At 46.1% G+C, this 25,622-nt stretch overlaps 1 protein-coding gene and 2 long non-coding RNA genes across 3 annotated transcripts in view; 2 read left to right on the forward strand and 1 right to left on the reverse strand.

Annotated features, from left to right (window-relative positions):
• LOC115031283 (uncharacterized) overlaps nt 1-25,622 on the forward strand; it is a 48,118-nt gene continuing 22,496 nt past the window's right edge. Inside the window, exons 1-2 of the long non-coding RNA XR_015047696.1 lie at nt 1-165; nt 1,868-2,346. This is a non-coding gene — a long non-coding RNA (uncharacterized LOC115031283). The remainder of the gene's footprint in view (nt 166-1,867; nt 2,347-25,622) is intronic.
• On the reverse strand, nt 3,615-8,443 carry Dlx6 (distal-less homeobox 6). Its single transcript, XM_029478186.2, has 4 exons — nt 7,907-8,443; nt 6,455-6,648; nt 4,357-4,645; nt 3,615-3,782 (listed from the first exon to the last, which is right to left on the reverse strand). The coding sequence occupies exons 1-3, from the start codon at nt 8,355-8,357 to the stop codon at nt 4,394-4,396; spliced, it is 897 nt and encodes a 298-aa protein (XP_029334046.1). The 5' UTR covers nt 8,358-8,443; the 3' UTR covers nt 3,615-3,782; nt 4,357-4,393.
• The window catches only part of LOC147004035 (uncharacterized), a 29,206-nt gene continuing 13,672 nt past the window's right edge, over nt 10,089-25,622 (forward strand). Inside the window, exon 1 of the long non-coding RNA XR_015047697.1 lies at nt 10,089-10,201. This is a non-coding gene — a long non-coding RNA (uncharacterized LOC147004035). The remainder of the gene's footprint in view (nt 10,202-25,622) is intronic.

Genomic DNA, 25,622 nt, shown 5'->3' on the forward strand with positions numbered 1-25,622 from the left:
AGGTGCTGGGGTGTGCAAACAATTTCACACCTGGATGTGCTCACTCAACCAAGAATATAGAGACAGAGCCTCTGCCCTGAGACTCACAGAAACGCTCTCCTGTGCCTCCCTCCGCTCAGTATAGATTTCTAGACCCTGATCATTGCTTAAGAGATATTCAACGGGGTAAGTTTTTATTTTTGGCATACTTCTAACTTCTAAGTACTGTTTTTATTTCTCCTCTCAGACTCTCCAAGCTATATATAATATGTTGTTGTGATTTACTTGAATTGCAACTTTGGTTTCAAGGTTTGGGCTCTGACCTTTTATTTTCCTTTAACAGTAAGAGTTGATTTGGTGAGAATAGGATCCTTAAGAACCTGACTTGCCTGTCTTGCTTCTGCGCGACTGATGTGTTTGGTATAGTTTGTGACTTGAGATGAGGAAAGAACCAGGTTTCTGCGAGTTGTAGAAGGAGCCCGGGAGTCCAAGTTAAAAATCTATCTGAAAATTGTTACTTACAATTGATCTTAAGTAAATACATTGAGGTTTTTACATGCGGCCATGATTTTAGGTTTTGAGGCATCAGAGATCAAACAGAACTGGCTGTGTGGCTTGCTTCTTTGCAGTCAGCTATGGGGATGAATGTTAGCAAAAGCAGGTGTGCCTGAATCGCTGGGCTTTGCAGCCCTTTAGGCATCTTCTCTCCAGCTGGGGGAAAGTTTGCAGAATAAATGGCATCTGAAACCCTTCAAGGCTGTTCCTTAGGGCCTTGCATAGAGCTGTAGTCTCTATCTCTCTATCTCTCCCTGTCCCCGTGTGTGTGTGTGTGTGTGTGTGTGTGTGTGTGTGTGTGTGTGTGTGAGAGAGAGAGAGAGAGAGAGAGAGAGAGAGAGAGAGAGAGAGAGAGAGAGCGCAGAGGGGAGTGGGGGAGGGGAAGGAAGGTTTCCAGATCGTGGAGCTTATTGCCTGCTGAGCCCAAATTCTGTGATCCTGGGCTTAGAGGGGGATGATTGGTTGGGACACAGAACCGACAACTTATGAAGCCAAGGAACCAGTGGAGTCTATGTACCAAGGAAGATATTGGCAACAAGCTGTGCTGTTCTGTCTCTAGATGACGCTGTTCCCTGACCCTGTAAATGTTATAAGTAGCTAGAGTGTTTAGTATAGGATCCCACAATGTCTTTGCCTACCCTGCCGAGAGAAGCTTTTCTACCATGGCAAGAACCTTTGCACTAAGTTGTGTCCAAAGATAATGTGGTGTTTATTTGTTAGAGAGGAGGAGAAATTGTCTCTCTCCTATATTCCTACCCAATAGCTATGCTCCCCACCTCAGCCCTTTAGTGTAGTCAGAACAGGGCTTAGGAACTCAAACTATACAGTCTAGTAGGGAGTTTGAACGTGGGGAGGCGCAATAGACACCTCAACTGGCAACACCTTTCACCCATGCTCCTCCTACCAATCCCTCCCTTGGGGAACCAGTTTCCTTGGGGGTCAATACATTTTAAAGGAGAAAAAAACTATTAACCCTTGGAGTTCAGGGGATCCAGTGGGAGCCCAGTTCTAAGCAGAGTTCTAGGGGACTATCTGACAGCATCTCTGTAACTAAGCTCATGTTCAATAAGAGATAAAGATGGATGCAGAGGCATCAGCCCCACCTCCAACCTAGTAACATACATTTTCTGCATTTCAGAATTCTATACACTCACAGTGGTTTGGCATATATTTGGTGAAATTTTTTAAGGAAAAATTAGTGTTGGTTTCGATATATGGTAGCTTTCTCTCTAACATAATTTGAATAATTCAGCAAAGCCCTACTACCAGCTGTACTTCTGCAGCCTCTTCCATTCTTTCCAGCATTATAATTTTGGTTAATTTTCAATTTTAGGTCCTACGTCTCTGCAATTTGTGTATGAATAACAGAATAATTTCCCTCTTTTGTTTCGCCTTTCCTGTTCCTGAATCTAAATAAAGATGGCTTTTTAGTATTAAAAGTGGAAGAAAATTACAGGTAATTATCTTTGACGGTAAAAACGCTGTAATCAGCGGGCTACATGAAAAATTACTCTAATTATGGCTGCATTTAAGAGAATGGAAAAAAACCTTCTTGTGGATAAAAACCTTAAATTGTCCCCAATGTCTGCTTCAAATTGGATGGCACTGCAGCTGGAGGCTTTGTTCAGAATTGATCCTGGGGAGCTACGAACCCAAAGTTTCACAGTAGGAAGGGGGAAAAAAGAAAAGAAAACATTTTTCCTAATGTAACAATGCGAATGCTAGAAAATGACAAGACTGATCGGTTTTAAACCATTCTGAAGACTGACTGAGCGTGGAAGTTGCTCAACAAAAAAGGGAACGGGGATATTGGTAAGTAGTCTTTGCTTTGTGTCTAATTATAGTGACTGTCCTTTTGCACGACTGTATGTCGCTGTCATTATATGGAGCACTCTGAGTATCTCTATTGACTTCTGATAAATGGCTCAGTGGTTTCAAGGTTCATAATTTGAAGGATGCCCAGGTCTGTAGCCATTAATTCTCACAGTATGGGGCTTCCTGCTTGTATGACGAAAGGACTTTTCATTTTCATTATTTCTTTGCTTTCCACGAGATCGGAAGGATGTGTTTCTTGCAGTATAGAACATTTTCCTACCTTGCTAGCTTGCAACGGGTTTTTAACATTAAGCAGTCAAAATTGTGCACTTTGCTTTCTGGGTTTGTTATTCTTTTCTCTTTTTACCTTTTTTTTTTTTAATGCTTCCAAAGGCAGATATAGCTGTGCTATTTTATCTGGGAAAGGGGAAGGAGACTGTTCAGATTCAGCATGGAATTGGCTGGATGTCTAGAAGTTAAGCTGTGTCTAGGTTATTCTAATGTTTTAAAATACAAAATTGTGTGTGAATCACAACAAAATTAAAATGAAAGGCTGAGAACACCCATGGCTCATGTTAAAGTACCTGAGACAAAGACTTGTGGTGCAAACTGACATCTTTTCAGGCACTGAATACGTATGTATAGAGCACACCATATTAGGAAACAAAAATTATTTTAAGAGAGATAAAAAATATAGTGGAAAGGGAGGAAGGATAGACAGACAGAGACCTGGAGCAGTAGAGGACACTCCCAACATTTTGTGGCTTTTACTCCATATATGAAAGAAGACAAAAACATACAAAGTATATATACAACTAAAATTCAACAATATATACAGAAATGTTCCTTGATATAAACGTCCCTATTAGCTTAGTGAATGCCACTATTCACCTAGGAAAGGTGTCAAAGCAATAGAATGGTGATTTTGGTTGTTTTCCTTGGTCTTTCTTCTTTCCAGTTTAGAGTTTGGAGGTGGGTTATGCAAAGAGCATCTTTCTTGTTGCTGTTACTGTTTGTATTAGCTGAGTTGTCATTCCTGATCATTGCATTTTGAAAAGACATGCAGTGTTTCCTTTGTGGCAATGTTCTAATTTTTACAACCAAATTTTCTTCTTTCTTGAAGAGATATTGGGGGGGAGTCCTTCCATTTCTCCTCCTCCTCCTCTTCTTCTTCTTCTTCTTCTTCTTCTTCTTCTTCTTCTTCTTCTTCTTCTTCTTCTTCTTCTTCTTCTTCTTCTTCTTCTCCTCCTCCTCCTCCTCCTCCTCCTCCTCCTCCTCCTTCTCTTCCTCCTCCTCCTCCTCTCAGTCTCAGATTGGTAAATAAAAATTCAGGAGTCCAAAATCTTTGTCTTTTATCATGTAATGCCTTAAACTCATTAAACAAGTAAAAATGCTGCCATGTTTGTGCAGATTTTTCTGCCGGTGAAGAATGTCTGTAAAAAAAGAAAAGTCATTTGGATAGGGAGTACTAAAGAGGAGGCTCGGGGCCTGGATCCCAGAGTGTGAAGGAAAATATCCTTACAGTGATGGGTTTCCAGAACACTGGCACAAAAGCCTCTCTCTCTCTCTCTCTCTCTCTCTCTCTCTCTCTCTCTCTCTCTCTCTCTCTCGTGTGTGTGTGTGTGTGTGTGTGTGTGTGTGTGTGTGTGTGTGTGTGTGTGTATGTGTGTTACAAAGTTACTTATTAAGGTTACTAAAGACAGGAAATTGCAGAAGAGGAGGGAGGGGGGAGAAAGCAAGGATGGAAAGATAGGCAAGAAATAAAGAAGAACGAGTAAAAGGGATAAAAAACAAGGAAAGAAAGGGAGGAAGAGAGAAAGGAAGGAGGGAAGGAGAGGAGAGGAGGGAGGAGGGAGGGAGGGGAGAGAGAGAGAGAGAGAGAGAGAGAGAGAGAGAGAGAGAGAGAGAGAGAGAGAGAGAGAGAGAGAGAGAGATCACAGGGCAGTTCCTCTGAGCTCAATGCTTAGGCTGTTTGGCAGATGCAACAGAGTCCTGGCTGCTCCTTGCCTCCTTCAGAAGCTCCGTAGGCGTTCACTCAGAGAAGTCACATCATCTGTGGTCTCTGCATGGTGTCCTGGTGTGGTGAGGAATACCAGTGTGAATACCCAGGCATGTAGCTGTTGGGAGGCATACTGACGCCCTTGGCAGAGGCAGAAACGTCCCACACTGGAGGCAGGGCTGGTGATCTTGGTGACAGGGCTGCTGAACCCGGGAGGGGGTCACTCTCATGTGGGTTACTACCCTGCTTCAGCAATTTCTTAAACTTAGAGCGCTTATTCTGAAACCATATCTTCACCTGCAAGACATGTAGTAATTGTCAGGCCAGATAAACATCATACTGGTGCCTTCAGTGTCACCCCAGACTTAAGAAGCAGTATACGAACAAACAAGCAAGCAAAACAACCATTACCATTTCAAAAAGCCCTTTCCCTTCCTCCTCATTTCCCTCTTTCAAACCATCTCCATCCCTTCACTCTAGGCCTACTAGATGTCTTATTGTGATTCCTGGATTTAATCCTGTAGCCTGGGGTTTTTTAAGTAACAGCATAAAATGAGAAAGAAATAAAATGAGATCAGTGGACCCAAAATTTTACGAAGGACTTTTAAGTGAAATAGAGTTTGGCTCACAATTGCACAACTAAATTTACCTCCTTTGGTCTATTCCATTTTTTATATTTACCAACCCCCACATTTGTTATGCTATGCATATCAAGTAGTAAACAATTACGAAGTGATTAAAGGTTGTATGTTCATAGCAAAATACCTTGAACATACTTATGCACATCGTGCACACACCATAGCATATGCCTGGGATCTCTTTCTCCAGACATATTCTCCAGTCCTGCAAGGATTAAGAAATGCATCAACCCCCACTCTCTACCTCCAATGTTGCTTAAGCAAACAGAAGTCATCAATCATCACATGATTGTTGGGGTAGCTACTAAAAGTCAAAAGGCTTCTGACAACTGCAGAATCAGGAATCTAAGTTGGCAGCTTATTTAAGTCAACAACCCAAATCTCTAGATGAAAGAAAACCTACAATGTAGCATTACCTTTACAATTCCAGAATCTGTTTTCCCAAGAATAAGAGTCACGGAGCACCTAGAGCCCTTTCATAGCAAACCTCACATATTTTCAGTGGCAACATGAAGTAGAAACCCAGGTAACTGAGAAGAGTTCAGGGACGGGGGCGGCCTGAAGACACCATTCTGTAAGGTCTTGGCTACTGTCTTATTAGACCCTTGCTGGATGAAGATGATGCCCATCAGAAGAGGCCTTAGCATCCCGTGCAGTTCTCTTGACTGCTGGCTTTAGAGTGCAGGCTGATATACTCACCTCTGGGCCCCTTTCTGTGAAATCTGAAATGTCCAGTATAGCTTTCAGGTCAGCAGGACTGTTTGTTATCTGTGCTGTCCCAGGCCGTGATTTGGGGAACCTTCTCTTTGTTTCTCAATTCTGTCAAGTTCTGTGCTCCAGGGAGGTACCTCAACCTGCACTATTTGGTACCCGAATGATTCAACTACAGAGCTTAATGCCATCTGCAGCAGCTCCTGTCTCAGCCATCCCCGAGTAAATGGCTCACACATGGATGTCTTTACTAAGCTGCTAGAAAATACGTCTAACTTTTGCGCCTGGTCTTAGCTCATAAGTTTCCTTCGTATGGCGATGAGTTGAAATTAATATTAATTCCTAGGGGTCACTAAAGGGTCCTTAAGAAAGGCCTTATTTTGCTTCCTATCTGCATACTCCCCAACACACACACACACACACACACACACACACACACACACACACACACGCTTGTTCTACTTCGTGTTATTCTGCTCTGGAATAAATTTGATTGAATTTGTTCACCAAAAGATCCTAGGCTCAGCTGGGGTCGCAGAGGGTTGGTGTATATGCAAATCCAATTCAGTATTCAATACCATGTCATTTGTTCCAAACTGTGGGATCCCAGGAAAGTGCGCAACTGGAGCACGGGCATTTGTCATTTAGCTCCTTCCATCCTTGGTTGACTAGGCCAAGAATTCCTCCTGGTGTGCTCTCTGCACGGTTATCAAGCAGGGCCAGCATTTCAGGGGTACTCGGGCTTCCCGGGAATTACCTGTGTTTGTGTCAGTCCTAAGGAAGCAGCCAGTTCGGCTCTCTCGGGAAGGGCCAGGTATTGAGTCTGCTGAAAGCGATGGTTTAAAGCCTGGAGCTGCAGACTGGAATAAATGGTCCGAGGCTTCCGAATCTTTTTTCCCTTTCCGTTGAACCTGATTTCCCCGTTTTCGATCACTGTCGTTTTTTGTTGATCTGTAAGCAAATGATACAGAGGAGAGGTCACCCGTGAGGCCACTGCTGCCTTCTCCCTTCATGTGACAAGGCCGGCAAGGAGTTTCTCCCAAGTTTAAAAAGAGTTCCTCGTAATATCCCCGCTATACCACTGTGGGCACGTGCCCCCAGAGGCTGTGAAAGCTTCCCTCCGACCGTGTCTGCAACACTAACAATGCATGATAGTGGATCGAATCTAGGAAGCCCGGGGCATAAAAGAGGCGCTCCGCAACAGCGGAGACAGCGCAGGCCGCTTTCCGAAGTCCGCGGCGCTGCAAGGCTTCTCTTCTCTGGGCCCGAGAGCGGTTTCTTGGCCTGGCTTTTCCCAACGCCTAAAGCTATACTAGACCCACCCGGTTGTTTATGTGGCCAGTTAGTTTTGTGTCACCCAGCTGCAAGCTTAGTGCTTTAAGTCCCTTCTGTATGTTTGAAATGATTCTGCTCGCGTGTATCAAAGCCCAGACACAGAACACAACCAGGAGCTCAGAGCAGCTCCAGAGCAGGCTGAGACTCTCTGGACAACGGAGAGCTATCAACCCCAGGCCCTCTGCTTCACTCCCAAGAACAAAGGAGCAGCCAAAGTACTACTGAAAACCCAGAGAGAGGGAGCTAGGTCTGGGGACGGGGGGGGGGGGGGGGGGACACCTCAAAGCCCAGGAGGGAAGATTTTAAAAACAAAACAAAAATAAAAAAGCAAAACCCAATGTCACTAGTATCTATCGGCCGCAACAGCTTCGTTCCAAGTCACCAAGGGGCACCAAGTGCCCCAGGCAAAGTAGGCCACCGCTCTCCCAGCGTTGAGATGCGAAGCCTTAACTAGCCCTTCAGTCCTGGCCCAGAATTGTCTCCAGTTCTGATAAACGCGAGTCCCAGCAGAGAGGGAAGGGACAAGGCAGAGGGCGCACAGACCTGGCGGGCTGGAGGGAGCAGTGGGGACCGTAGAGCCAGGCTAGGGCACAGCCCGGATGCTCAGTGGGAACCACACGCAGGAGGCGGAGGAGCCAGGCGGGCCTCGGGACGAGCCAGCCGGGGGTCCACGGCGGCGGGAAGGGGCCCGACTGGGAGAGGCCGGCAGGCAGGCGCCAGGCGATCGGGAGCCCACGGGGCCCGACTGGGGGCGCGCCGGGCCGCTCGCAGGAGGGGGCCGGCGGAGGCCCCGGCGTGGAGGAAGTGAGCGGGGCGGGAGGGGTCGGAGGCAGTGGGGAGGCGGGCGAAGCTAGCTGCCTAAGCGGCCTCTCACCTGTGTCGTCCCCGCGCGTCTGGGCGGCCGCGCTGCTGTTGTGGTAGGACTGGAGGTAAGGGCTGTGCTGCGAGTGGCTCATGTAGGGGTAGGCGGCGAGCGATCGGTGGTTGTAGGAGTTGCCTCCGCTCGACGCGTAGGGCGAGCCGTGGTGGTGGTGCTGGTGGTGGTGATGGTGGGAGCCGGCCGCCGCCGCCGCCGCCGCGGCCGAGTGCAAGCAGTGCAGAGGGTAATGTGCGCCTGCCATGGCCGGGGAGGTCTGCTGCGAGTGCGGCTGCGGCGGCGGCGGCGGTGGCGGCGGCGGCGGCTGCTGTTGCTGCTGCTGCTGCTGCTGTTGCTGCTGCTGTTGCTGCTGCTGCTGCTGCTGTTGCTGCTGCCCGAACTCCATGAAGGCGGATTTGGACGAGTCCTGGCCTTCCAAGCCGTCAGCCATCGTAGTCATGGTCATCATCAAAACTTTGGGGGCTGGAGAAAGCCTTCTCCCGGGTTTCTTTCACCCTCCCCCACTTGGCTCGCACCGCTCTCCCCTTTGCAGCCACCTTAGCTCCCGGGATCCTTGCAAAAAAAAAAAAAATTAAAAAAAAATTTAAAGGAGGGGGCAGAGGTGGTTCTCTTCCTCACTCTTCTCTAATATATACATATATATATATTTAATATAAAGAGATATAGTGAGCAGGGCCTTGTTAACCCAAAGGGAGGAGGAAGGGGGAGGGATGGGAGAGGAGAGGGGGGAGGGGGAATCTGCTCTCTTCTCCCCCCCTTGCTTTTCCCCCCTTGGATTTTTGGGGGCTGGTGCAGTTTAAAGCAGAGATTTTAAGGTGGATTCTGCGAAAGTTGCGCGTCTGCTTTCAGACTTGATGCAGACGCCACGAGTCGAATGGTTTGTCTCCAAAGGGCAGCGCCTTCCTATTGGTCAGTCGCCCCCTGACGTCACAGGCGCACCGCTTCTACTGGCGTGTGCGCTGCTTGTGGAGTTCTTCGCCTACCTTAAGCAACTAACTACAAGCTCAGCCCAGAGCTGCAACCTGGGGCCGCCCGGAGCTAAAGGGGAGCCGCGGTGGAGGGAGGCGCCCGGTAGGCTGCAGACGCATCCTGTCGAAGCTCTAACCCTGCTCCAAGCCCTTGTTTCCAGGCTTGGAGACTCGGAATAGCCTGGCTGGAGGCTGATCGCTTTCAATTCATTTGCACCCTTTTCAGGTTGCCTGTGTTCAGAAGCAGTGGCCCTAGCATTTAAAACCAGACCCCCCCTTCACTTGACCTCCCCCCTCCCTCAGGACCCCAACTCTCTACTCCCAAGGGAGCACCTTGACACTGTGGGTTTTTCCAGAAGTACTTTATTAATGCCATTGATGGAAGAAAAACCTCTATATCTGGGCTCCAACTCATGGCAGGGGTCGGGGATAGTAAAGAAAGAAAAATCAGATCCTGCTCTATTGAGATTCCTGTTGTTTTCGGCCCTATTTCCTATATATTGACCCCCCCCCCCAACAGAGGAGGAATACCACCTATTCCCAGAACGCAGCAGCCTGCTCTGAAAGCGAGTCGTTGGAGGGCTGACAGGAATGCATTTTCTTCCTATTGAAAACAGAAGCTACTGTAATGCTTTCAAATATATGCAAATGATACATGCGGTTAGTGGTTTGGCAAATCTTGATTACAATATAAACTACCCAAGTAAAAGTGCCTTCGTCCTAAATTTGTCTCTCGATTACAATTCCAATTGATTTTATTTTATTGTCAACATTGTTAATGATAAAAATAGAGTCGTTTTACAGTTATTTTTACTTTCTGGAAGGAGGCAATTAGAGTTCTAATCAGGAATACACAAAAATCTCCCATGATTAACTGCAGTACTTTGTTCAAATTGCTGCTATAAAATTCAGAACAATTTGCCTGTAATGATTATGGACTGGGTTTATTTTGGGAGGTGGAATAAAAGTGGATATAGCATAAATTATCCTCTAATTATACACCAGTGTCGCTTCAATTATCCTCTTATCAAAATGGTTGTCTAACTGCCGCATTTAGTTTCAATTCTCTCCTTTTTTTCTATAAAAAGAACTTCATACCTTGTTATTATTAATCCATTTATTATTTGCAAGGGGGTTTATATCCGCACATCCAGGTGGTAGAACCACTTCTGTTTCAAAGATGGACTGGGGAAAGACATTAAGTTTGGAGTAGCTCAGTGCTACGGATCTAGCCTCTCTCCCTCGGGTCTCCAGACTCATTTGGCCCAAGCTGCGGAGCAGGGACAGCGGAGCTCAGGCGGCCACGTTCAGGCCCAGACACCAGGTAGGAGAATCGGATCCAACTCTAGGCTTGGGGAGGGACAAGCAAATCCGCACCGGGTCGCGTCCTGGGGCGGCAGGTAGGCTCTACGAGCTTGTGGGGCCAGATGATAGAGACTGGGTGGGAGAAATCTGAGGACCCCACCCTACCCCCCTGGGCTCGGTGCCTGCTTTCAGTGGGTACAGGGAACAAACTGTGAGCTTTTGGCCACAAGAAGAAATGTGTGGGGTAGCAACCTTGTGTGGTGGTGTGTCTGGAGGTTGCGGAGGACTAGTCTGTCTTCTTGGAAAAACTACTGGAACATTTTTGCACCGTACGTTGTCTGTAGCCCATAAGCTACATGACCCGAGGAATCCTAGAATGAGAATTTTGTGGTGCTGTTTGACACTGGAACTCCAGGAAAGGGTGATAGTAGACAGAGCCTCACAATTTCCCGTGGCGCAGGAGTTACTGACTGCAGTTTATGCTAATTGATTTCCCCAGCTAGTGGCCCGGGGTCTCCCGGTACCCTCAGGCCAGTTTGCCTTTTCTTTTTTTCCTTTCTTTCCTTCGGAGGCTCGTGGCCAGCCAGTTTTCTCCAGAGTTTCGCCCGCAGCTACATTTGAGCTCTCTTCCATTACCCAGCCCGCCACGCTTAACTTCTCGAGTCCCGGGTGCCGGTTCAGTAACTCTGAATTCATTTTTAAGTGGCTCCCTTGTTCCTTCCCTTTTAACAAGAGGTGCAGTTTAACACGCGAGCCTGTAACGCGATCCGTGCGTTTACATATCGGCAGTGAATTAAAACAACAACATCTTCTGGGAAAATGAAAGATAGGCTGGGTAAGGTGGTGGTGGGGTGCTGAAGGGGAAGTCAGGGGAAGAGAAGCACGCTCTCCCCCGGCGGTGCACCGGGGCTGTGAGCCCAGCTCGTAATGTCCTCAAAGCCAGCAGATAGACATGGCAGTTTTATTGCTCTATACCCTGCAGCTTGCTGTTAACACGATGGAGGCGTTTCTCTCGTTTGCTTTTCTGTATCTCTGCCGTAATGTTCGCAGGTGCACTGCTTTGCCTACTAACTCTGATAGCATCTGGATGACGGTGGTGGGGACCGGGAATGTCCTCTCATCACTAAGCGCCAGATTCTCAAGGCGCGCAGCAGCGTCTGTTTGCAAAGGGATTTCCCCGTGTTTGTTTAAAGTGTGAAGAAGCCGCGATGGCTGGGATTGTCCGTTTAGGTGTCTCTCCGTTCCTGGGGGTGCACGTGTGCAGCTAGAGGGTAGCTGTGCATTGTGTAGGTTTTGTTGAAATTTGCTGGGTGACCCAAGCTGGGCTTTGGGAAACAGGGTAGTGAGCAAGGGGGCCTCGCTCGGCTGGACAGCGGTTCCGGTGTTCTTATTCGGGATAGAAGCCTAGGAATAACCGTCCCACTTCCCAGGGAATAGACGGCGGAAGACTAGCGTGGCCCAAAGGTGGGCAGCTAGTGCTTGCCACAAAGTGGCCTCTGCGCCCAGCAAAAGTGCAGTGTTCTGGAGCTGTACACAAACTGAAGTTGGGCAGATTGGTTCCTAGCCCGTCGCCTGGTGTCTGGAGCATTTATGTTAATTTTATGTTAAAGAAGGTACCCCTACTTTACTGTAGTGCAACCTGCTACCAGCTCTTCGGTTACCAAATTTCGGGCTTTTCAGAGCTTTGCAGGGAAGGAAAAAAAAAGACGCACACCTCAGGGGCTCTCGGGCCGGCGCCTCCCGCGCAGTCCAGGCTCCTTCTTCTTTGTTTCGCTCTCTGGGGAACCTACGCCAACTCTTGCCAGTGGGAGGGGAAGGTGGGCTAGAAAGGCCACTGAAGCCTTTATCATTCAAAATACAAGTAAACTTAGAAAGCTGGAGGCCTAAGCCGTTTTTTTAAGGGCCTGTTACTGTAAGATAAGAATTATATCCATTGAAGTTTTAGGAAGCGGGATTGGAGGCCTAAATTGCATTTTATTTTTCTAAGGTGTTAAGGTGTTGAGATGTTGTGGACTACTGGCCATGATAAGTAGAACTAACACACTGCCTTCTGAGCACCCCCTGCTTCTGTCTTGCCAGAATAGGTGTGTAGGAGCAGGTTCATTGGGTCTGAGATTCGTCCCAGTTTGGTACTGGGGGATGTTTGCAGACAAGTGTAGGGCTGAGAATGCCTGGATCTCCCGGGAAGGTTTGCAGTTTTGGTGGGGGCTGTGGCAGTAAATTCAAGCCGTCCAGGATTTGGCTGGGTTTGGTTGCTAAGTTGGGCTCAGTTATCACGTTAATTCTAAAGAAATTAGACCTGGATAAATGGCCTTTGAATTCAAAGAAATAACTCGGTGTTGATTTACATAGCCACATTAAGAATCCCCTTCTCAATGGGAGACATTGGTGGAAAAATTCCTGCTAGTTCTTTCCTCATTTAATGTGAAATTCATTCTCTCTCTCTCTCTCTCTCTCTCTCTCTCTCTCTCTCTCTCTCTGTGTGTGTGTGTGTGTGTGTGCGTGTGTGTGTGTGTGTATGTTTGCATGAGTGTTTGTGTAAAAGGGTACCTGATATTCTAGAAACTCAAAAACCTTTTTCTCTCCAATTAAACACACACACACACACACACACACACTAAAAACCCCGGGGCAGGAGACAGAAAACAGTCCCGTTCCATTTGTTGTTGCAGGCTAAAGGTAGAACCTTTAGGAGTAGCTCAAAGAACCAGCCTAGGCAAGAAAATGCTGAGAGTTTGGTGGTGCTTTCTCTAACAATAAAACTGCAAAGCTCATGTTAATATAGTTCTCTTCCAGGTTTCCCCAGATCCAGCTTAAAAATGGGTTTATCTGTTAAATGTCATAAAGTAAGGTTGAGCAGAGTTTGGGGCTATAACCCTTATCTCTACAGTTCTGGTTTCCAAGAATAGGCACCTGGGAAACCCCAACCTACCATTGAACACCAGGAGGCTTCCTCCAGCATTTTCAAAAGTGCTCATTTGAAGAATATCAGCAACCAAGTCTCAACCTAGGGGCTTCTATTGTAGACTTTTTAAAATCTGAAATTTCATGGTGTTAATTGATACTAACTAGGTCCTTCCTCCAAGTTCACCATCATTTGACTCCTCCCTGGGTTCATCTCTGGGTGTGTTTATGCCCAAAGCTTTTGTATTTGGGAGCACGGAATGACAACAAACTTGAAACAAGTCTTTCCCCACCTCTTGTTTTTGGGGTTGGATATAAAACCTGTTTGCTTACTGTTTTCCCTTCCTTCCTTCTTTCTGTCTCTTTCAGCAAACATTAGACCCCAGCCCTAATACATCAACACAGTTTCCCTCAGCTTAAGACAGAGATGGGTTGAAGAACCTACAGTGCTCAAACAGTTTTAACCAAGGTCAAGGTAGATGCGTGTGCTTTCAATATACAGGCTAAACCAAGGCTGACCTTCCCCTGCCCCATATTTGCCCTGCTGCGAAATGTAGCAGAGTAAAGGAAGACAGGAAAGATTGCTGGAAGCCAGCTTTCATTTACCGGTCTTTGAAAAGCAGGACCCCTAGCTATCATAGAGTAAATGCAACCCTAGAGTGGCAGGGAACAAGCATCAACAGGAAATGCCAGACTATTTTTAGGCTTAATAAGGAGTTAATATAGCTGCCCAGTGTCTTCCTAAATGCCTGGAAGCATCTTCTATTTAATTCTTTCATCTCTTCATCAGCAGTAACAGTAATAAAGTCATACCAAATACCTATAGATTAATAGAGAACAAGGCTTGGGATGGCTCTTCAGGGAAACCTGGATGAAGAGCATCCTCTTGTTATAATGGAAACAAAATCCTAAGTGGAAACCCTTTTTTCACTGGCGAGAAAAAGAGTCATGTTCTGTGTCTGACCATCTCTTGATATATGTTTTTCTAAACTTTTCCTACTTATCTGTTCACAGACGCTTATTTTTTTATTTCTAGAACATCCCAATAAGTGGGAAGACAGTTTACTACTTATTCTTTTAAAAGGAAACTTTCCCTAGAGGACCACAGATTTCCTAGCCCTTGGAAGTTGGGATTTAAAAAAAAAAAATCTTCGAATGACTACTATGCCATTTCTTTTTTCTTTTGTTCAGGAAAAAAAAATCCTCTTTATGCAAATATAGGAGCAGAGAAACTCACTCCTTTCCACCCCTGGGATAAAATATTTTTTCCCATGTTGTTTTAAATAATTTTATGCACAAAAATGTTGCTCGCCATCTTTATGCCATCAAGTGGGGCTCCTTCCCTTGAGGTCCCCAAGTCTTTGGTTCTTTAAACACACTGAGAGGTCACGTCCATTGGGCAAGCTAGCATTTGACTGTGTCATCACTGGAAGGTAGAAAATAAAAGAGAACACAGGAGTTGTTGTTGTTGTTGATGTTGAGTTAAGAGTCTAGAGAAGATGAGTGTCAACCAGCTTTTGTTCTTATGCCTGACTTGTAGGTTTTCCTGGTCACTGGATACCACAGCACTTTAATGTTAGTTTCACAACAAATCATCAAAATTAAAACTAACAAAGGTAGTCCCTATTTCCCGGCCCTGCAGTGGTCTGTATTTGCTCTTGGAGTGAAGGGGTGGAGTGGAGGTGGGTGGGCTAGACCTGCCAAACCAGCGCTTCATTTGCCTGTCTTTTACACCACACCCTTCTCCCTTTTCCTCCCTGTTCCTCAGCCTCCTTCTCTCTCGTCACACTGACCACTTCCGCAAGGTCGTAATAGAAAAACCCATCCAAAAATTGCAAGAAGCCACCTCTCCTGCACAAACCCAGCCATTCTTTAATAACAAGATTGTGAAGCTCAAAAGTGTTGGGCCCAACAATTAAAAAAAAAAGCGAGGGCAGCAATTCAGGATGCCAGTCCAGCAGTCCCAAGCAGACAGGCTGGCATCCCAGCCGATCTGTGGGCCCGGGGTGAAGGAAGGGGCGAGGGGTAGGAGCCGAGAAGGCGGAACGCCCGCGCCCGCAGCTGGCTCCCACGCGCCGCTGTCTGCGGAAAGCCAGGGGCAGGATAATGGAATTCAGCAGGCAAGGATCCTCAGAGAGCCAGCCACTGTCTTGTACAGATTTGTAGAGAAACCCTCACTGTAATTAAAACCGTACAGTCAGATTAATTCAATGTGTTGCTCGGCAGCATTTTTAATAGTAAAAATCCGCTTTAAAATTGAATTAGGGTCGAATAAATTTTCTGTGAGACTCGCCGGATTTGCCAGCTTTCATTGAAGCCAGCTAGGGTGGATTTAGGGGGTGGCTTCCCCCCCCCCCCGCCCCGCACCCCGTCCCCAGTTGGAGGTGGGGTAGGGGTTAGAGGGAGGGTGTTGATCAACAAGGGGGCCAGTTTTGTCCCTAGACTGGTCTGCCGGCCGGAGCCAGGTCCAGGAGTATCTCACTGCCTGGGGCTAACCCTTGATCTCAGGGGGCAGGGACAGACTTCTGACACCCAAAGCTTCCCCCATTCTTTCCCACCCTCTCTGCGAAGTTCTGGGCTCTTGGGAGGTGAAGGGGGTAGGGAAGAAAGAGAGCTCTACTGTATCTTGAAGCAATTTCTCAACGTGTGTTTCCGCGTGTGCTGGAGGTTGGAGCCCTCTCTGGCCGACTGAGTGGCAGACAAGAGAAAGTTTTGGGTCTCACCCCCCCCCCACCTCCTTGAAAATCTTCCAAAAATTAAGGGTAATATTTCAAGCCTGCTGTCAAAATGTCGCCCAAGCTTTGATTTGGCTGGCCGCCCCCTCTCCCTCCCCTCCCCAACCCCACCTCTCCTCCTTCGCGTTTGAGCGGTTCACGTGGTTGTGAAATAGGTGTTAGCGTTGGGATGTTTTTCCACCCCTAAGGTTATACACCTCCGGGCTGAAGACTTGCTTAAAGTTCTTGTAAGAAGTGCCTGAGCTCTAATGAGGAGGCATTCACTTGAAACAAGCCTGGGGTGAAAGAAATAGGGTGAACTGGATCCGCTCTCTATCTTGAAGCTCCCCCTTGCTCTTTTAGGGGCCCAGGAATAGACCGAAGCTTCCCACCCCTCTTTCTCCAAAGATCAGGATAACACGGGCTTCTTGACACTCACATACAGGAGCACACCCGGTGCAAAACCTTGGGTCGCAAATTCCCTAACAAGTTAGTCACATCATCAGGCCTGGGAAAACAAAAACCTCTGTGGGTCCCTGTTCCTCAGGCAACAGCGAGCAGACGCCTTAATTGCTGCAAATTGTCACTCTGTCCCCTTTTCATTTTCTCACTCCTTCGTTTATTTTTAGTACACTTCAAATGCCTACACACTTTCCTAGTAAGGAGAGCAGAGCAATTATTGCCTTTGCCTTCAGGGCCTGCTTTGCCAATCACTGAGCGAGGATGGAGTAAACAGGGCGAAAAGCCAGGCGCGTTATTGGTCTTGCTTATTTCAGGTGGAGGGTGGTAAATAACTCTCCCTACCGCGTCACCCCCTCCCTGCCTTTGGTTCTTGGGTACCAATTACCTGGAAGAAAGGAGCTTTGCGCCCCTCCCCTGTGCTCTCATCACATCCACTGCGTGCACACCGAGTTTTACTCTCAAATCCAGCAGATCCCGTCAGAATTGGCTGCTTCCACAGAGAGTTGTTAGGAAAAGACTGAATTCTGTGGAGACCCAGATCTTAATTCCGTCCTTGAATAGAAAGATGCATCATGAGACGGAGAGGAGACATCTTCCCTGCCCCCCATGCTGGGCCCTTTTTCTCTGCGTGCCATGAGGGGGCAAAGTACAAGCCCCCAAGATATAATGATAAAGAGCTCATTTAGGGGGCCTTTCTAAGCCAAGGCAAGCTTTTAGATTGACCTGGAGCAGTTTGAACACTTTGCGTGGATGTCTATTTTTTGTCATATTAGCTAAGAGTTCTTAAGAGAGAACTTAAATTTTTGATATGTGTATTGTCTTGAAATTCTACTGGGTCCTGTATCAAACACCATGTTTCCTATCCACAGCCTAGGTTGGGGATGGAAAGGGAGGCAGGTGTCTATAGCCTACAGCAGCCTAGGGGGTATCCTGCATCCTGCAGATGGATCCGAAACAAATCAGTGCGGGATTAACTTGTCTGTCTTCTGAATTGTCTCCAACCGCTAAAGCTGCGAGGGCCGGGCTGTACCTGCCAGGGTGGCTTCGGGTTACTAGCTGGTGTTGAGCTAGAGACATTGTCCCAGCTCCGGATGGGCCAGGCTGGCTACCTGTCAGGGTGCCAAGGTTCACTGGCTAGATATCTTAAAGGAACACAGCGAATATAAACCACACCATTCTCACATACACACCCATCCCCCGCTATTTCTTTCTAACTTTTTGTAAAAACATTTACAAGGAACCTAATTTCAGATTGTGGAAGTAAATTTCATGGTAGGATATATTTTACAAAACATGTAATCTTTCCAGGCCGGAAGACTTTTAATTAAAACCACACTTTGACAAGTTGAGTTTCAAAGCAGAGTCACACCAGCACGGAAGGCTAATTCATATTCAAGATATAGTCTGTAATTCAAGTTGTTTGAAAACTCGGGCCAGTTGGAACAACGCGCTGCTGGTCTGGTTACCTGCTCAAGGACTTGTGGACTCTTGAGTCCATAATGGAACAGAATGGAGTACCTATATGGCCATGCAAGGTTCAGGTGCTCTCCTGTGGAGTATGTTAGCAGTGGGAAGAGGCAGAGAGGAGAGAGGGAGAGAGGGAGGGAGGGAGGGAGGGAGGGAGGGAGGGAGGGAGGGAGAGACTTTAGTGAAGGCCTCCAGAGGACAGGGGGCCTTAGGCATACTAGGCTCCCAAGGAGAGCAGTTCCCTTCCCCTAGAGGGAAGACTTCTTGGAGGCCTCATATCTTCCTTGATCCTACTGGCCAGTACTAGAGAAAGGGAATCTCCCATAGTATCCAATTCCTGATGATCCAAAACCTGAGGTGTGGTGGTTTGTCTGTTTAGCTGATTAATGGACACAGTCTTTGGTGTCCTCATGGAATATGAATGGCACTGCATTTTTTTTTTTTTTTTTTTTTTTTTGGTTTTTCGAGACAGGGTTTTTCTGTATAGCCCTGGCTGTCCTGGAACTCACTTTGTAGACCAGGCTGGCCTCGAACTCAGAAATCCACCTGCCTCTGCCTCCCGAGTGCTGGGATTAAAGGCGTGCGCCACCACGCCTGGCTTATGGCACTGCATTTTTAAGTAATTGCCCTTAACAGTCTTCAGAAATTGATCAAATCAGGATGGGAAGGAAACCTCCCCCCTCCCTCTCTCTCCCCCCCTCCCTCTCTCTCCTCCCTCCCTCTTCCAGCTCTGGTATAAATGATTGGGTGGGAAGGGAAGGATCTGTAGGTGCTTGGCATCTATAAATATGAGACAAAGAGATTTTGTAGGACTCAGTAGGTTAGGAGGGGGAGGTCCCAGGACATAGCAGTTTCAGAGAAAGAAGCTGTGGTTGGTGCTGGATTTTCTGGTTCTAATCTGGAGCCCACACCTCAAGTGATCCTCTGCAGATGCCTAACCTGCTGGTGTAAAAGCCTAACATAGACAGAGGCCAGGCTGTGGGTCGGTGACTTGTGTGTTGGCTTCCTTGTCCTTGAGATGCCAGGAAAGTTTCTCACGCATCCCAACCACCCATGGCACTGAGAAAGAGGAGCTGTGTTTCACTGGGTGGCAATAAAATAATTGATTGGATGATAAGATCTTTTCCATGCCCTATATTTCATTTCAAACACACTATTATTTTCCTATTTCTTAAAAGACAAATGTAGGTCTTTTATAAGAAGAACACCCCAAATTCAAAGTGTTTCAAAGAATATTTTAGGCTAGGGTGGTAGACCGCTTGTCTCGCCTTCACTATCGTCCTGACCTTATGTGAGCGAAGTCAGCACTCTGGTGTAATTGGTCTGGGTTTATTAAGAAAGCCTAATATTTTGCAAAGACAATCTCAAAGCCCAACTGTGAGAAGGGTGGTTGCAGACAGAACATACAAGAAAGCATTTCTGAAGACTGAGCGGGGTCCTCCTTTTTTGAAATGGATATGACTATTGAGTGATGTATGCTGTATGTGGACCAAATAGTGGCCAAATACCAAATAATAGTGGATTTCTACAAACAGGTCGGACCCAAAGCCACCTTTCCTTAGGCCACATTTTGAAGGGTTGTAATCACACTTTAGTTCTGTCCCATGCTATTTTTAAAAGGCACGTTGTAATTGGGCTTAACTGAGGGTGGGAAAAACAGGCACTTCTGGAGTCCTCTAAGCATCACAGTGTGTGAGCTGAACGAACATAAGAGCCTGTGTTCCTGGCAGTGTTTGTCTGCAGCTTAATCCTACGTTGGACCTTGTGAGTTGCACAGAGAGAGGGAACTGCAAGTCACAATCCCCTCCTGTTTTATTGCAGCCCCCAAACCAAAGCAGTTTTCAAGTTATGGGGAATGAATTTCCTTAGGTGTTAGTGGCCCATTTTACACAGCACATTCTGGAAGGACAATATGGGGCAGAGAATGAGGAAGGAGTCTCATAATGGTGGGCAAGGTCTACAACCAGGGCAGGCAGCAGCATTGGTGTGGACGGTAATGTCTCCCGGCTGGCCCACCCCTCTGTAGCCCTAAGAATCAACCTTGTCATTCCCAGCTTAGAAGCAGTCAGGAGAGGTCCAGACAGGGTGGAGATCCTGTCAAGTATCTACCTTTCTAGTCTTCTGCCTTTCTATAATTAGCCCCATTTCACAGATGTGAAAGCTAACATATGGGTCTCAGACCACAGACCTCTTTGGTGTCTGGGCAAAGGTGAGAGATGGAACACAGGTGTCCCAGCTTCCTATCACCCTGGTAACCATGTGTGACTGGGTTGGGGGGAAAAGTGGGCTTTGAAACTACTTTTCTAAGACAGGCACATGCAGGTAATATTTCTGGTTTTGTGAGGCTCATTGGGTCAATTAAGGAGGTGTGATTTTTTTCATATGACAGATGAGGCCCAAGCCCCAAGAAAGATGACAGCAATCCAGGGCTTTTCTTAGGCTCTAAAAATGTCTCCTGCCTTTAACTTTTTCTCAGATTCTGAATACTTTTAACCCTTGCTTGTAGTAAATATATTTATAGTTCTAAAATGTGTCTCCCACAGAGGTCTTCACTATCTAGGTGAGGATCAATACTAAAACACCCTTTTTATTTTTAAAGTGGGTTTTAAAGGCCTATTGTCAGGGGAAATGAGATGTCATTGTGACCCTGAGGCTCAGGGAAAACGGGATTCTATTGGTGGCAGCGCCTGGGGCTGCACAGGAGTTGGCTCATGTGAATACTCTTGCATGCAAATCTAAGGCATGCGCGTTGTATCCCTCTCGCACCACTTCCGTCTAGTTGTTGTGATCAAGACTTCCAGGTGCGCAATAATCACATTTCTTTAGTAAAGGTTTCCCCCCAATCATCACCTGCTTCTAAGGTTCTGAGCCTCTAGGGTGCTCATCAGCTGCCTTGTGCTTTGCCCTCTTGGGCCAGATGTTGGGCCAACTTCTTCATAGGCAGCCCAAATTTCAGGATCCAGTGTATGCTTTTGCACCAACCCTTTCTCTTTGATTAGCTTTCAAGGACACAAAAACATGTTTCATGGTAGTTGTAAGCCCCTTCTTCATACCCAGTCTCTCCCCAGCCCCCAGGCACATCATCTCCCAATGAGAGAAGGGTACCAAAACCACTGTTCCCCACCCCAAAGCATTGCTACACATGCCTAGGTACTACCTCCCAGGCGTGTAGATTAAGTTCAAAGCACAGAGCTTGGCTGGCTAAGAACTGAACACGCACTCCCTACACCTGAAGGCAAGAGCTTAGAACCTCTGAGAAGTGTATCTGGAGTCAACTGCCCCCCAAAGGGTGTGTGGACAAGGTTCTTAGTCTCCTATGTCCCTGACCTCTTGATAAAGGAGTTAAGGGTTGTCCCGGGGTGTCCTACATCCCTCGGAGGCACAGAGACTAAAGAAATCCTTGACTGGAGTCAGCGAATGGCCTTTTCCAGAATGGCACATCCCTAGGTGAGAAATAACCACCGATGCATTTGTAGCTTCCAGCAGAAACTATTGGGGCTTCGGATGGAGTTGACCCACCAGGCATCGGGGCCTGAACCGCGCCTGCACCCGCTTGGGGCCTCTCAGTAGCCCTTTCATCTGGGTATCGCTGGTAGCGCGCTCCTTCTCCTTAGGCGATCTCTTGGTTTACCTGCAGAGCCAATGGGTTCTTGTTTTCCTACCAGAAACCTCCTACCTCTGATCTCCCTTCCCCCTCACCCAACCTTCACCAGAAGGGCGAGATAGGTATTTGATTCTCTGATATGAATGATACGACTAATTGTCGCATCATGTAACTTCCTACATCTTGGTTTTAATTTTCACTGAACCAAACAAAGATATTTGCAATTTTAAAATAAGCACTCGATTTAATAAATGGGAACATTGTACAGGGACGACTATGCGTCCCCTCCACCCCCTTCAGCAGACATTATTAGCTCTGACAGCATGCCGCTCAGGATTTTGTAAAGGGATGACAGACAGGAAGGCCAGCAATCACGGACTCCTTGGCTGAAGCTTTTTTTCCCTTTCTTTCTTTTTTTTTCTCTCTTTTCTTTCTTTCTCTCTTTTTTTCTTTTTTCTTTTTTTTTTTTTTATCAGAATGTTCTGTTCGATGCCATTTATCCTTGATGATAGAAAATTGCGCTGTTGCCAGGACGCCGCCGCCGCCGCTGAAATAGGGGGCAGGAGGCGCGTTTCCATTTTCCGGCTTGAAAGCTATTCAAATGAATGTGCAGAGTGGGGGAAAGTCTAGCGATAAACAAATGAGAATAAATCGAGTTCCCCTTTCTATTCTCTCCTTTAAATGGGAGGTTCTTCATTTCCCATAGAAAGAGTTTTGCTCATCAGTGTTTAGGAATACCTAGGAGATCATGGAAGCCAAACAGGATTTATTTTGATACTCTTTAAGTGACTAACTGCATAAACACTTAAAAAAAGAAGTGTGTCTAAATACAGATGAAGTATAAGAAGTATACATACATAGATAACATATAGACCCATCTTTACACAACTCAAAGTACAATGCTAGGTAAACCCAGTAGTAGCATCTCACAGGAATATAATTTGCAGGCAACACTACTTGCTATGCATATGAACCTCTCTCTAGTTACAAATCTATAAATGTTGGTAGATGGGGAAAATTTAGAGCCCTTTCTACCGTGTTAGGTATTTCAGGATCCTGTGCCTTTTATTTTATTTTATTTTATTTTATTTTTTGAATTTGGTTTCTCTTAGCTAATTTCAATGTTTTCCTCTCTAAACAAAGTTATATAAATAAAAGTCACTATTTTTTTTAAGTTAATTTTCCAAATACACCCTTCTATAGAGTCTTTTCCTACACTGGGAACTACAAGCTGAAAGAACTAGTTTCAAGAGTTGATGTCCGGTGCCTCTAAAAGATATAATGAAGAGACTGCAGTCTGTACTTTACTTCTTTAAACTTTGGATCCTTTGCTAGTTTCAAAAGATCACATCCTGAAACTCAAGGAATCATCACCAAAATGTGAAATTAAAAAAAAAAAAAGAAAATGTAATAAATATAACCTTTAACCAACCTCTCTTTCCCTCCTCCTCCCTCTCCCTCCCCATTTCCCTCCCCACTTCCCCATGGGGACCCTCACTATGTTTTAATGATTAAATAACTTTCATTGAACTTGAACTGATGTTTTTCAGTAATATAGTAGGTTAAAAAAAATCCCCGCAATACAAAGGCCTTTAAATGCACCAGCTAATCTTAGAGAGTCAGCTGGTGTTAAGAAACAAACCCCATAGTTGAGACTTTCTCCACTGAAAAATGCTAGCAAGTTCTGTCTCTCAGACTACTGTGTTTTGGGGGTACACAGCTGTTCTATAGGCAGGACAAAGTTGGGGAAACCAGGGCTGCACAAAGGGGAAAAGGTGATAATGACAAGTTGAACTTTTCCAGGAGGGTGTTCCAGGCAGCTGGGATACCTAGTTACAGGCCTCAGAATCATCCAAGTTAGCTGTAAGAAAGTCCCTTTTAAAATATTAGCATAATAATGAGAAAAGTACGCTTCCAGGTAAAGCCAAATAAAACTAGGAACTGACCCTATGAAGTCGAATGTGCTTGAGGTTTTTTTTTTTTGTGTGTGTGTGTGCTTGAGTTTATTACAGGGAATGTTCGGGCGTGTGGAGAGTCCCTTTCCCAAATTCATGGTCTGAGGATTTTGTTCAGAACGAAGAGCCCCACTTCGCAGAAGTTTACCCACCTGAGACAACTCAAAAGGTTCTTCGAGAGGGAATTTCTCCTCTAGAGACTTGGGGCGCTCAGAGAGAATGTGGAGCCTCATAACTCAAGGCCTTGGTGGGGGTGCTATAAAACCTTTCCCCAGCTTCTGCACCCCTTGGGCTGGAAAGACACCGGCTCTAAGCCCTTTCTGGATCCCCAGTACGAACTGTTATTAGGAGGTGAAATCTTCTAGAGTGTCCAGGCTGTCCTGTTCTTCAGGGGTTATCCCCTTGTAGGGTTGTGCGAAGACCTTTTTTTTTTTTTTTCCTGGTCGATTCTGGGGTATCTTCCACTCCAGACATTTACTAGGTTTTAGCCACGCTGGAGGCTGGTGTGAGGTCTCCAGCTGGGCGGAGGTAGAACGTGGTTACAGAGTGTCAGGCCTTGCATCTCTAACCTGATTCAGCTGGTGAACTGGACTGTAGGTGTTGACCCTGCTTTGTTATGTGGGCGTCTTGGTGCAGCTAGGCCAGTGGAGCTGTGGGAAAGTTGAGAACTAGAACTATGAAGCAGAAACCAGTGAGATCACTTCATTAGGTTTACAGAACCCCATCCCTCATTCCCCGAGATTCTGTTTTGCAGCGGAGTTTCGGAGTCCACTTATAGCTGATTGTTTGAGCTACATTGTGGCACGCTCTTCCATGTAATGCAACTAAAATCAGTCAAGTTTGGAGGAGGGAAGTGCGCCCCACGCCCCAACCCTATGGGGCGTGTAAGCTAAGCATTACAAATGAATTTTTTTTCCTTCACCTTCTGGGATCCCAGGAATATGGACTTGCCTTTTTCTTCAACAAAGGAACAAGCAATTCTGAAAGGCTGCAGGACCACTCACCCTTTAGGGGTTCCAGTATCCAGGAATGTCCCATGCAGTGGGAACACAAAAGCTCAACATGTTGATATTTTAAGAGATTTTTCTCCCTTTTAAAATCCTTCTTGTAAATGCCTGGTTGTCGTGGATGTGAAAGTGGTTTCCTGTGAAAACATGCAGCAGGGGTCTCTCTCCTTTTCATGTGTATGAGCAGCAGCAAAAACATTCCAAATGAGCTAGAAGGTCATCATGGAGACTATGAAGATGATGACATTCAGGGCCGGCCTCCTCAACTAGCCAAAAGGCTTGCCTTAGAAAGGGAGAAAAGAAAACAACAACAACAACAAAACACTGTGTTGAAAAGGTACATTAAATTCTTCATTTTCCTCCCAAATTCTAAGTAACTTTTTGCAATTAGATAGCCCTGTGCTATTAACCCACCGCACCCAAGCTCGGCCTTGCTCCCGTTCTGGGACTGCATTTGCACTTACTGTCTAACTCTCCAGACTTGGGAGGTGTTCAGTGCAAACAGTAAAGAGTCACCCTAACCCTGCTTTGATCTCAGAATCTAGGTCATAGCAGACACCAGGTCACCACTCAGGGGCTGTTGGAAAAATGAGTTCTCTCTCTCTCTCTCTCTCTCTCTCTCTCTCTCTCTCTCTCTCTCTCCTTCCTTCCTTCCTTCCTTCCTTCCTTCCTTCCTTCCTTCCTTCCTTCAATCTTCCTTGGATTCAGAATATCCACCCCAAGTTGACTAAGATGATGAAAAGCAGGGTAATTAAGGCTGGAAGGAAGCCATTTTCTGTCCTGAAGATGTAAAGAATAGAGTTAATGTATTCACCACGTCTACCTGGTTATTTACATAAATCCATGCTCCTAACACCTTATCACACAAACAACCTCCATGGGAACTTACTTCCTGAAAATGAGAAAAAAATTCTTTCCTTGTTTTTTTAACCTCTAAGTACTGTAAGCATAGAATAATGGTAGTTAATCTTCCTAGATAATTTAAGATTTAAAGATTAGGAGACTATATTGACAATTTTAAATTTCAAGTCTGAGTGCTTTGGCTAAGCAATGCCTAGGAGATGACAGATGTGATAAAAACAAGTGGCAAAAACCAGACTACAGAACTAAGAAGTGTGATGTTGTGTGTTGTGTGCACGTGCGCATATGTGTGGCTTGGAAAGAAATGATGGTTACAAAAGTCATCCAATCCATATGAGTTATTAAACAAACAAATACAGGACTATTTTATACTACCTGATATTTATACACACAATACCATATTTCACTGTGCTTATATGTATACATATAGGTAAATGTTATAGCATGTTTCAATCCAGCTCATTCG

Source organism: Mus caroli, unplaced genomic scaffold (assembly GCF_978045245.1).
Source record: "Mus caroli unplaced genomic scaffold, Mus_caroli_1 scaffold_7, whole genome shotgun sequence".
NCBI lineage: Eukaryota > Metazoa > Chordata > Mammalia > Rodentia > Muridae > Mus > Mus caroli.

Bases quoted from the DNA above. Each gene is read 5' to 3' on its own strand.
- Dlx6 (XM_029478186.2), bottom strand. From the start codon at position 8,357: ATGATGACCATGACTACGATGGCTGACGGCTTGGAAGGCCAGGACTCG. The intron at 6,649-7,906 runs GTGAGAGGCCGC...ATTTGCTTACAG, and splicing joins GACGCGCGGGGACGACACAG to ATCAACAAAAAACGACAGTG. The intron at 4,646-6,454 runs GTAATTCCCGGG...CATGTCTTGCAG, and splicing joins TAGGACTGACACAAACACAG to GTGAAGATATGGTTTCAGAA.